This window comes from Anoplopoma fimbria, chromosome 13 (genome assembly GCF_027596085.1).
Source record: "Anoplopoma fimbria isolate UVic2021 breed Golden Eagle Sablefish chromosome 13, Afim_UVic_2022, whole genome shotgun sequence".
In the NCBI taxonomy this organism is placed as follows: domain Eukaryota; kingdom Metazoa; phylum Chordata; class Actinopteri; order Perciformes; family Anoplopomatidae; genus Anoplopoma; species Anoplopoma fimbria.
Window position 1 is genome coordinate 17,360,088 of NC_072461.1, and position 12,099 is coordinate 17,372,186.

General features: G+C 44.5%; 1 protein-coding gene across 1 annotated transcript in view; it reads right to left on the reverse strand.

Annotated features, from left to right (window-relative positions):
- hmcn2 (hemicentin 2) overlaps positions 1-12,099 on the reverse strand; it is a 45,546-nt gene that overhangs the window by 28,084 nt on the left and 5,363 nt on the right. Inside the window, exons 5-22 of the mRNA XM_054610093.1 lie at positions 10,452-10,623; positions 10,230-10,336; positions 10,020-10,140; positions 9,661-9,924; positions 9,398-9,542; positions 8,742-8,863; positions 8,211-8,483; positions 7,637-7,778; positions 7,197-7,324; positions 6,409-6,522; positions 6,158-6,316; positions 5,880-6,074; positions 4,793-4,888; positions 4,517-4,644; positions 4,273-4,417; positions 3,619-3,731; positions 2,123-2,282; positions 1,779-1,938 (exon numbers count right to left, since the gene is read on the reverse strand). Coding sequence (XP_054466068.1) covers positions 1,779-1,938; positions 2,123-2,282; positions 3,619-3,731; positions 4,273-4,417; positions 4,517-4,644; positions 4,793-4,888; positions 5,880-6,074; positions 6,158-6,316; positions 6,409-6,522; positions 7,197-7,324; positions 7,637-7,778; positions 8,211-8,483; positions 8,742-8,863; positions 9,398-9,542; positions 9,661-9,924; positions 10,020-10,140; positions 10,230-10,336; positions 10,452-10,623 — 2,744 coding nt within the window. The remainder of the gene's footprint in view (positions 1-1,778; positions 1,939-2,122; positions 2,283-3,618; positions 3,732-4,272; positions 4,418-4,516; positions 4,645-4,792; positions 4,889-5,879; positions 6,075-6,157; positions 6,317-6,408; positions 6,523-7,196; positions 7,325-7,636; positions 7,779-8,210; positions 8,484-8,741; positions 8,864-9,397; positions 9,543-9,660; positions 9,925-10,019; positions 10,141-10,229; positions 10,337-10,451; positions 10,624-12,099) is intronic.

Sequence of the window (12,099 nt, forward strand, 5' to 3'; positions counted from 1 at the left end):
TCCCTTGTGAGTTGTTACTATCACAATTACCATTGTCCAGGGTAACTACATTGGGAAAGGGTAACCAACGTTTGACCTGCTGATGTCATCATAGAAAAGGTCATAGGCTCACATAAATCAATGCATTTCTTCCTGTTGGGAGTAGAAATGTGCACAGCAGCTATTGTGTGTTTTTCACCAAGGGGCCAGAAAATACAGAGGATTTGAAAATCAAAAAGTCATCCTGATTGTGGAGCCACATGTAAGGTTACGCAGATCTCTGCTATCAATATGTTTCGTCCTCCTGTTAACAACCATGTGAAAAGCAAAGTTTATGCAAAACTGTCCATTCCTGTTATATATGGTTGTATAGACAAACAAGTAGACAGATGGAGGCGATCACATGCACTGCCATCCACTCCAAAAACATGTTTAAGGTAAAGGCGTGCTGAAACCTGAATTGCACTAGAAGCTATCCAGCTGTATACATTCATAATATGCACAAATGTAAACACACTTCTCTGATTTATCCTCGATAAGTGTGTCTGCTAAGCAACTGAAATATAACAATAACCTGTTTGTATACGTGGAAACGAGCTTGAAGCACAAAGAGCTCTCTATTTCAGCTGTACATATGGTGTAATGTCGCTCCCCCACCTCCTCAAACAGCCGTAGGAGAGGCAGCAACATCTAACATTGGAACCAAATGTGGTCGATCTGTGCTGCTCTGACTGCAGCGCGGAAATGCAAGAGTGAAGGCTGACGCAAGCTCAAGCACACAAGGCATGAACCACCCCTCTCGCCCTTCCATCACACCCCACATTGGTGTCAAGTCACCTGTGTACACAGTCCGACACAAAGACTAACTGGCCTAATCAGGATTAGGTGTAGAGTCAATCAACCCAGAGTGTAGAATAACTTTGTGTCTTGACCTACCCTCCCTCTGTCTTTTTGCTAGTGCAAGCCTATAACATAGCTATGGCAGAAATCGTTTTCGCCCACTGATTTCAGTTATTTCAACAATCAGCCCCCCTGGTCATTTCCTCTGACCTCACAGAGTGTAGCTGGAGGGAATGAATCTCCCTCCTTCACAGGGTGCTCGTCTCCGCAGGTCCCGCATATGCAAAGCCGGGGCTTATGTGGGGGCTGTTCACAGAGATGTGTTATCCTCATCAGACAGGACTAGTAAAGAGTCAGCATGTTGTTTTACTGCTGAAGCACCCCAGGGAATCCGAACATCAGGCAGACAGGGGCTTGTATCTCTTCCTCTGTCAGTTCGTTTTCCTCCCCTCTTCCTGGCAACCCCCCACTCCACCCCCACCCCTTTTCCTTCTTCCTGGCCCCACACAAGTCATACTGCATCTGAGTCACCGCAGCTTTCAACCCACTCCGTCATTCTTCTATCTACCCCAAACCCATTTCGGTCTGGTGTCTGGCCCGGAGAATCTGTCTGTCATCTGTCCCAACTCCCGAGCCTGTCTGCATCCAGAGTGACCACACATGAAAGCCGGGAATCAGCGAACCATGTTGGACCAGATGTTCCTCCTCAGTTTATCCAACCAGTGAAGCCCGCACACATCTCTCTGGCAGACTGTTGCTGTCTCTGCCAAGCTGCAATAGTCATCACTAAATTAACACCAAACATTAGCAGCTGCTTTGAATGGCCGACAGCTTCAGTCGGTGACCCTTGTAAAAGCTGAGTCAGATGTTAGCTAAGTCAGAAGTAATGCACAGTGAGAACATGATGTTTTACTTATTTAAATGCATCCTTTCCAGAATGAGGTAAGGCTTCTTCTTACCCAGCTGTGACGGGGGGGATTGGATGGCCATTCCTGCTCCATATAACAAGTGGAGAGGGACTCCCCTGTGCCTCACATGGGAGAACAACCTCTGTCCCCACCTCTGCAGCCATCTTCACTGTGTTGTCATGGCCACTCACACCCACTATCTTAGGCATAGCTTGAAAAGAGGGAAAGAAGTTGTAAGAATACCATGCAGACTTTGTTCAACCTGTTTTGTTTCCCTAAACAGGAAGATTTATCATACAGTCAAACATCGTACAGTCTGTAGACAGATGTCAGCCTCTGTTAAACGAAACACTGCTATGTTTGGGTGACCGCGGTGTAACATTTATTTGCCTTACTGTTGACACTGAGCTGGATCTCTCGGCTAGCGTAGCCCACAGGACTGGTGGCGGTGCAGATGTAGATGCCTGCATCATCATTGGTAGGGTGGGGGATGTGGAGGTTTCCATCAGGGTCAGACAAAAGCGAGGAGAGGTCCCTGGGCAGAGTCTGTCTCCCCTGGAGGAACAGCAGGCATAAGACCAGACAGAATATACTGTAGATAAAAGCTCTCCACACAACAGCACAGGGACACTAAGCTTGGTTTAAGGTTTACAGCCCAACCTTTGATGTCTAATGTAATTACAGAGCACGCCTTTAACTCACTCTCTATCCCCAATGCATGCACACAAGAGAGCAGACTTGTGCACATGCACTTGCTTTGAACATAAAATTGCTTTTACAGATTCACTTTTATCTGACAAGAAAAGAAAATTACTCCTCTGAAAATATTTGGGAGAAAGCAAGGAAGAAAAATCTGGCTTGGTTCAACAATATGTATATTGATCTCACTCAGTGAAGCTGACTATGTAATGGCGTGGGGTGTTTATTCTGGAGGGATTTTTGCCGGTTTATTTCTTCATGAAAAGTCCCTGCTTTTAACGGTTGCGGAGACAACATCAATCTTTTTGTTTATAATTGAGAATTTGGTGGACATGACATTAATGTGCCTTTAATGATCACATTTTTGTCAATCAATCTGAGGATAGGCTCCTTCATTTTACATTCTGATGTTGAATTTGCACCAGTTCTCCCTGGTGGCATAAAATCTTTGACAATTTCTCCTTGTGAAATGTTTTGTTTTTTTATTCAAGTGTTGTACTGCGAGGTGCTGCAAGAAAGGTTTTAAATAGATTCTTAAGGTACTTTACAATCCTGAGTGATTCCTCACAGACAAGCAGCAACATGGTAAAGTTGCCATGGTTACATACTTCCTGGTCAAGTTAAATCAAATCTTGATTGCAATGCAAAGCGTTATTATTGGTGGCATTTTAAGGAAAATAAGGCCAGAGGAAGAAACATGCATGTGTTGTGATAAATATTCCAATAGGTATATATATATATATATATATATATATATATATATATATATATCTTTTAATGTGATCATGTGACAAGTAAAATAAAACTTTATCTTAAAGTGACAACCTCAAGGATCTCCATTTCATTCATCATAGGTTCAATCTCCTTTGTGTTACCTCATTCAGGATAGATAATGGCTTAAAGTTGGGGTAGGCAACTTTGGAGAAACCAGCTAAAGTAAGTTAGATTTTATATGTAACCAACTGAAAAAAAAAGCTTAATCCAAAACTCCCCCAAAACACACAAATGCGCACTGCCTGCTTGATATAGCTACCACTTCAACAAGTATTTAAGGTGGATGAATGCTAAGTGTGATCCTCACTAGATGGTGGGAATAGGACAACTCAATTAGTCATGCGTGCATGGGTTTATGGGATTCAGCCGAAGCAATCGTCAAGAAAAATAGATTTTGACAATGAGTGAGAAATCCTACCTTGGACCAGACAACTTTTGGCTTGGGAACACCGCCGGCTTCACATGATAGTGTGATGGCTACGCCCTCGTTGGCTATGTAGTGGTATGGACCGGCGTTGATCTCAGGGGGCACTGTGGAAGAAGTAGGTCACAAAGCACAGCTGTTTGACTGGCCATGATGAAGCATGCCCACAGAATTAACACTGGTCTTAGCCAGCCAGCAGTGTCAGAGCTCAAGGCATTTCTTCATTACAAACTGATGATGAACCATAATCTGGCCTGTCATTACGCTCCTATGAACAAAATGACCCTTTCATTAAAGCATGCAATAAATGGACCCTCTCACTATGAAGACAGCAGGTGGTCAAGTTATAGACATTATGTTTTTTTTCCATGCTGAGTCAGCACATAGTTGACCTGACTGTCCAAACTGTAATCTTTCCAAACCTGCCAGTGTCTCTAGCATTGAGAAACTGAATTAGGAATGGAAACTAAAAGGATTAGTTTGACATTTTGGGAAATAGGCAGATTCGCTTTTATAGCTGACAGTTAGATGAGAAGATTGATACCACTCTCCAGCGGGAGTGAGGTATTGATCTTCTCATCTAACTCTCTGCAAGAAAGCAAATAAAATTTCAAAATGTCTGACAGATCTTTAAACATGTGCTCTTACTCTGGACCTCCAGGCTGACTGTGATGTTCATGGTGCCTGCTACATTCACCGCAGTGCAGACATATGTCCCAGCATCCCCTGGGACTGCTCTTTCAATGTACAAACTGCCATCACTCCTTAGGAACATCCTTCCATTCAGCTGAACCTGTGCAGGAGAAAAAGAACTGCCTGTTACACAGGAACATAGAGATTATCTTTGAGACCTACTGTCTGCATTTGAAAGTTAAATACTAGTCGGTCTTACAGGTTTTCCATTTTGGGACCAGTGTCTTTCTGGAAGAGGGATTCCATCCAACAGCATGCAAGGAATACTGAGGGACTGACCGATGCCAGTGGTGATGATTGGGGCACCTTGGGCCAAGAGAGGGGGCTCTGGAAGAAAAGGAAGTGTCAGGACATAAATACTAAACAAGAGCAGGAAAATGTACGTATTTTAAGGCCACAGTCTGATTCAAGTTGCTGCCATTGTTTCTAAAATGTATGCAAGTGAAGAAAGATAAGAGATCTTAGACAAGCCTACCCAGTCCAGTGACGCCAACTCTGACCTCCGTTTTAATGGTTCCAAACTGGTTCTTGGCCTCGCAGATGTACAGCCCTTCATCATCTAGCCAGACACCTGCAGTCAAACACACAGTAAACCAACAGTGAGCAAACTTAAATCAAGCTCTTAAGAAACACAGCACAATCTTTACATCTGAGATAATAGCATCTCTACTCTGACTGAGAAAGAAAACAATAAGTCCATGTTAATAGCAGTTAATAGCAGTAAGACTGTGCTGTAATTAAGAGTTAAAAATAGAAAATAATGGGATTAATGGGTTTGCTTCAGCTGCCAGCCTGCAGACACACATGTCCCACTCTGTAAATTCCCTCAAGATCACATGTTGGAACATCAACATATGATTCACTTTGTGTTTGGATAGTCAGGCCGATGTTTAAAAGGCTGTTGAAAAGACATTAAGCATTAAAGCAAAAAGTGTGGAGCAGAAGGGAGAAGGATGGTGGAGTTTGTGCGTGACACAATGTGGATAGAGACATTTTCGAAAAAAATGGCAGGTAAAAAAAAGTAATCTGGAACAGATTGCGGTAATTAGGTCAGAAGGCAGCACACTCAAATATGTCCGTTCCTCTCCAAAATAATATCACACTATAAACATTTAGTCTCAGGAGCACAAAGGATCACCTTCAGTGGCCAAGATTAGTCATATTGCAGACTGAAAGGCCTCCAGAGTTCACAACTTTATATTATTCTTGCCCTGATGGGAATACAATCCCACAATGGAATAATTGAACAGAGGGACACCTCCTGTTGTAAAATTATTAACAACATTAAGGTGATGTGGCACTTTTGTTTTTAGGTTTAAGTCCTTCACCAACCTGAAGAAGTACTTTTAGAATGATAGATACGTAATGTTTTGGTAATGACATCCTATTGCCCCCCTCTCTTAAGAAAAGCTGAATATAATATGAAAGGCTGCACCTTTTCTATATATAACCACTCAGAAAATTTCAGTCATGCCAGTCAGTGCAAAGCAACCATGAAGCTGTTTTAGACTTCACTGCAGACCAAAGCTCTGTGCTCCGCTAGTGTTTCATGGATAACTCACTCTGGATTAGAAGATGTCCGCTCTCCAGCTGCATTGTTCTACTGTGGCTGTCTGTTCTTGTAGGAATCTGTCTGCTGTCCTGTCTGCGCCAGGTCACCATCGGCTGCGGGAAACCTCGGGCAGTGCAGGGGAGGGTGATATTCTCCCCTACGTTAGCTGTAACATCAACCGGTGCCTCTGAGAACAATGGGCCCGCTGTAGAGGGAAGAGTGAGGTTACTTTTTTTTTTTTGAGAGAGAAAAATAAGCTTTATGTGGAACACCAAGGCGTGGTCTCACCTCCAACCTCCAGACTGACAGTGCCAGAGGAGGTTCCAGCAGAGCTGCTGGCCACACAGCTGTACTGACCAGCGTCGACCTCCTGCACCCCTTTAATGTGCAGCGTCCCGCGGTTTTTATCCTGCTCAACGAAAGGAGCAGAGCCCACCTCAAGCTCACCTGGAAACACACATAAAACAAGCCCATGGGTCTCTTAGTGGCTATTTCATCATTCGCTTGTATGTAAACAATTGTTTTTAACCTTAACTTACCTTTGAACCAGTGGACAAGAGGAGGGGGGATGCCTGTGGCTTGGCACTCCAGAGTCACATCACCACCAACAGACACCAGTACGACCTGCTGTGCCACTGTTATTCTAGGCATCTCTGGGGGATAGAAAAGAACATTTTTTTTATTCTATATTAATTTACTAGATTTGTTAATAACAGTAAGGTAATGTTGGCTTTAATCAATAAATGCTGCATAATAGACCTGAGGTAAATATAAAAACTAAGCTTACATTTCACACACATTCTGTCTCAACAGGGATAGATGCTTTATGAAACAGGCAGACAGCCGAGTTAAAAGGATGAGATGATCTATCTCACACCGCTCTCACTGCCTTGACAGATCAATGTTGTTAAAAATGACATTCAGAGACAGAGAAGTGTGTGTAAGACCAGCACGCCCCAGGTAAAGGCTGCCACAGTCCATCAGTATTGAGGTTTCTGTCAACCACTAACTGACATGCCATGACTGACACTTCAGGCCTACTGTCAGCACTCAGAAAAACAAGAAGAGAAATATCCTATTGTGTGAGTCAGAGCAGCATGTGGCCAAACTCACACTGGATACCATTCACACATTGATTCAAAACAAATGCCTCTGAAGAATAGTCAACAACACAGACAAAAAAAGTCAGAAAATTTGTGCTACAAGAAACAATTCTTCAGGACGGATATATTAAAAAAAAACAAAAAAAAAGAGAAAAAAGACCATTCAAACAACAGCATGTCTTCACATTGGCAGCCTCAACATCGGTTGCAATATCTTGACTTACCTGCAAAAGTAAGTGACACAGACTGAGAGGCAGTGCCAGCCTCATTGGTTGCCAAACATGTGTAGTCCCCAGCATCCTCTGGGAGGGCCCCTCTAATGGTTAGAACTCCATGCTGGTCTTGACTCAACCTGCATCATGCATCCACAAAATTCATGTTTGTTGACTCTTCGTGATTACATGTGCAGATGTAAAGCAGCAATTCATCTCTAACCCTTTCCGCTATTCTTTGGTATCATGAGAGAAATATTTCTTTGAATGTGTATTTTACACAAGCATTTTAAGTACTTGTGGTTTGGAAAAAAAGATTTTACATCAGTGGATGTAAATCCTCGAAGTGATGCAAACAAGATGTGGCAATCAGGCATGTAGTTAAAGTGGAATGTAATGGCTCTCTGAGTCCTCTGTGCTGGAGGTGTTGAGTGGCCTGAGAGTTCCCTTACCTCGGCCGATTAGTAAGGAACATGTTTCCGTGGCTCCAGAAGAGCTGGGGAGGAGGGGAGCCGGACGCCGAGCAGACGAGGCGGATCTCGTCCCCTCGGGAGAAAGCCTGGGCCTGGGGGTGAACTACCACAGAAGGAGCCTCTACAATTGGAGTCAAACAGAGGCAAAACGCTGTCGATGACTCAGGGCCTTGTCAGCGCTGCATGATGTCATTTATAACTGCCTTATCACATGTTTAACAACAGATGACATGGGCTACAATGCCACAATGCCATTACCAGTACTTACCATGTCTGACATCATTGGTACAAAACGTTTACATTTAATTGGCTATTTCTTTGAAATCCATTACAAACATCTGAGTTTGTGCCCACGGTAAAAAGCCACACTTTTAAACAAGTGTTAATTCTGGATAATGATGAGCATTTTTTGACTAAGAAGTGGTTCAATCCGACTGCGAGGAGGTTAAGCCAATAATGGAAAACAGATGACGGGGGCCAGAGAGGAGCCATGAGGCCCCCGGAGTGTAAAGCGTTTAAGCAGATGACCTGCAGGGTATCGTTCATGCCGTACCTGGGACCAGAAGCCACACAGTGATTCTGCTGTCTCCTTGGGCATTGGTGGCCACACATTGGTACTCCCCAGCATCCTGAGTCTGAACCCCGCTGATCTGCAGGGACAAGTCAGACAGCAGCTTCACCCTCCCCGTGCGGGCCTGGATGGTATGACCCGCTCTGTACCAGGTCAAGTTGTGGCGCATGGAGCGTTCCACCTGGCAGGACAGCACAGCCACGCCTCCCACAGAGGAAGTCACATTCACTGCGGGCTTCAAGACCGGAGGAGGCTCTGTTTTAGTTTGGAAACACAACCAAAACATCAAACTGGTGATATAAGCGTTGAACTAAGAGTCCAGAAATAGTTAAGTTTTAAAAACAAATGTTTGAGCCAGCATGCTTTGAATTGTGTTGATGTTTTAGCCATAAATCTGAGATAAAGAATGGCTGGAACTTCTTTCAAAGCCCTGCTGTGACTGTGATGCATGCAGGTAAAGACGACTCTGGAGGTGTGTGTGTGCGTGCATTGTTGTACGTGTGTGTGACATACCTCTAACAGTCAACTGTGTTAAGGCACGTCCCTGTCCTGCGCTGCTCTGCACTATGCACTCATACAGGCCTTCATCCTCAGCTGACGCATGGCCAATCTCCCATGATGCCATGGAAGAACCCCTGATACAAAGAAAGGCTTGGTTTGTTGACTGGAGTACGACAATAACAAAATGATCCCATTTCACGTCACATTCAATTAATATCACTGGCACACACACACAAAAACACACACACACACACACACACACACACACACACACACACACACACACACACACACACACACACACAGACACACAAAAACAAAAAACAAGTTTTCACCACAAGCCAGCTTCACTTCATGAATGTAATTCAAAGCAGAGCAACATCACAGAGAAAGAATAAGGTGCTTTGTTAATTTTTTAAGATGACATAATCGAATATGTAATGTTCACCAAATTGGCCGTACACATGTTTCCTGACAGATGAGCCAATAAAACTCAACAAGCAGCACAAATGCTTTACAGACAGGCTCACTGGTAAGAGTAGTGCGTAACCTAATTAGCGGTTTTACAGCAGGTAATGGGCGAATTAAGCTGAAGCATCTGCAGGAATCTGAATCAGGAAGGCGTGCCAAACGTTAGAGAGCGCTGAGCTCACAGAGGAGGGACTCACTGAAATAACTTCTCCTCTCCCAGTGTAATCCCACTTCTGGTGAATCTTAGCCTGTAGGGAATGTCACTCTCCACCGAGCAGCCAATCACAGCGGGCTGCATGTAGAAGCCCTTCACCACATCAGGCATGCTCACAGCTGGGGGATCTACACAAGGGAGGAAACAAAGAATAAAGGTCACCAAGAAGATTGATGAGGTGTGAGAGACACTGCACTACTGAGTGGCTCTGGTGAGATGTGTCTGCAGGGAGGAGGGACGTCTTGCCTGGAACGATGTTGGTGTAGGAGACACTGGACAGCCTCTGGAAGCGGTAGCCCTCCTCGTCTTTGCCCGTCACCTTGATGAAGAAGCTCTGTGAGGGGGTGCGGAACTCCGGGAGACTCCACAGTCCTTGTTGGCCGAGGTCAGAGGGCATAGGAACGGGGATCGTGCGTAGGGAGCGGCTTGAGCCTGACATGAGCTCCACATGGCTTATCTTACCAGGAGGCTTCAGGCCTGTACATTTCAGCAAAACATGGGCCGGAAGTCCTGAGAGACAAAGACAGACCATGTTGTGAAGTCATCGTCTGCATGTGTTCTCAGTCACATAAGAATCAAGAAGCTAACAGAAACATGATCGGCACCTTTTATTGGCCTCTCTCTGGTGTGGTTGAACTCTAAAACAGGTATACTGGAAAAGCCGGCACGGAAGTCTAGATCGCTGACTCCTGTGACCCTCAGAGTATGGCGCCCACCACAGCTCACCTAGAAAAAAGAAAGTAAAGTATTGAATTAGGCCATTGTAATGAAATAGTCAAAGAAACGTATTCATGGATTATTCACCAGAGCAGTACCTTCAGTTTCCAAGCACCAGGTCTGGGAAACTTCAAGTTGACGACACGAGCAGAGTTGGGAATGTTCAACAGCTCTTTCAGGCCCTGCGCCTCACCAACTACACGACCTAGAAGACAAGAACAGGAGCTTATTAAAGTAAGATTCTCTTCCCTTTTTTGAGTGCGCTGAAAATATTGTAAATCAATATAGAAGAAAGAAAACAGTAATAATGGGTTGTCTACCGGAGGGATCTCTGAGTTCAATTTCTGGTGCTGGTCCACTGAGTGACACGGTGACCTCTCGAAGGCTGGGGTCAAAGGGCACTTCCCACTTATTCTCCTGGGCACCGTCATGGTTGGAGGACAGCAGGTGAACTTTCAATGCCTGAACCGTCTCCTCTACCCACTTTAGAACCTGACAGGGGGAGAAAAACAGAGCGACATGTCACGCTAAAGGAGACACATTTGTCGATAGGCGAGGCTGGGATCCGTCAAATCGCCTCTCAACTTAAAGACCAGACGAGGACAGGAAGGACGCAGTTGCGCCCCCTCCCCACCAACCCCTTCACTGCTTGAAAAGCAGGCTGCTCTTTGTCTTCAGACTATTCTTTCATCGCAAAAGTATTCCTTGGAGGGATTTTGCCTAAACAAAGGAAAAGTGAAACAGCTCGACTGTCAAACTGATAACATACAGTTTTCTGCACTCTCAAGCATGTATTCCCAGAGGAGTGTCTCTCACTGTGGAAGTCTGTCAGGCAGCTATCCCCCAACTGCAACACAGCTTTCATCAATCATGAGGCTTGTTCCTCAGAATAGAAAGCAGTGGTGCCTTTATTTTAGAAATACACTTAAACTGTATATTCCACAGTATCAACCTGACTAATGTGCAGGATCATTTATGAACAGAAACATCTGGCTTTTGCACGGCTCTTCTATGGAATTGGATAAAACTTAAGAAGCCAGATGAGGCCAGACAGCGTCACATTAGGATTGCAGGAGTTTCACTTCATAAATTAGTCATTCCACCACTCAGACAATCATGACTTAAACTATAATGTCCCTCAGAGGCTCTCCAGAGAAAAATCTGATAATATAGAATTTCAGTTTTGACAGGTGCTTGACCTTCTTGGTATAATCATTATGATGGTTTTGAGTATGACTACAGTTTTTTTTTTGTTTACTCTAAAAATGAAAACAGAAGTAGAAAAAGCCTGCTGTCTCATTCCAGAAGCCACAATAGATCAAAAGTCTTCCATTTTCCAAATGCTTAACAAGCAACTGCTGTCTAGTATTTGTTTTGACCTCATATGGAGAGGCATTATGGCTGAGCTGCGTCTATAATGAAACAAACTGGAAACATTTCTTTAGCGAGACCTTGGAGACGGAGCCAGCGGCAACACATTGAAAACCCAACTGAAACAAGAAAAGCCTTTGATCATTTAATTATCAGCCCTCCGCTTTTGTCTATCAGGTCGACTGGGTGCTGACAGCAGCTGGTTCCTCTCGCCGTTTTACAACTGGAAACAGCTGTAATGTCTGCCACATGTGCAGCCATCACCAGCAGAGCAGGAAACTGCGAAGTAGTGACCTACATCTGCCTCAGGATAGAGTCCATTTCTTATGCAAGAGAGCAGAGAGGAGTAGGCATTACTCAGACCACAGATAAAAGGAAGTGGAGTGCAGAGATGGGACGCCTTGTCCAGGGCCACGGTAGGTCCGGAGGAGCACGCTGAGTTCTGCAGCCACTCCCTGTCTCAACCACTGGGAATGCAGAGAGGATCTTAAGTCCTGTGAAACCTCATCCGGCGTGTCTCAGTTAAACAGACTTACAGGGCTGTAACAGGAAGGACCCCCCTCTGCTATTCATAGAAGCATGACAGATGGGCCAGAA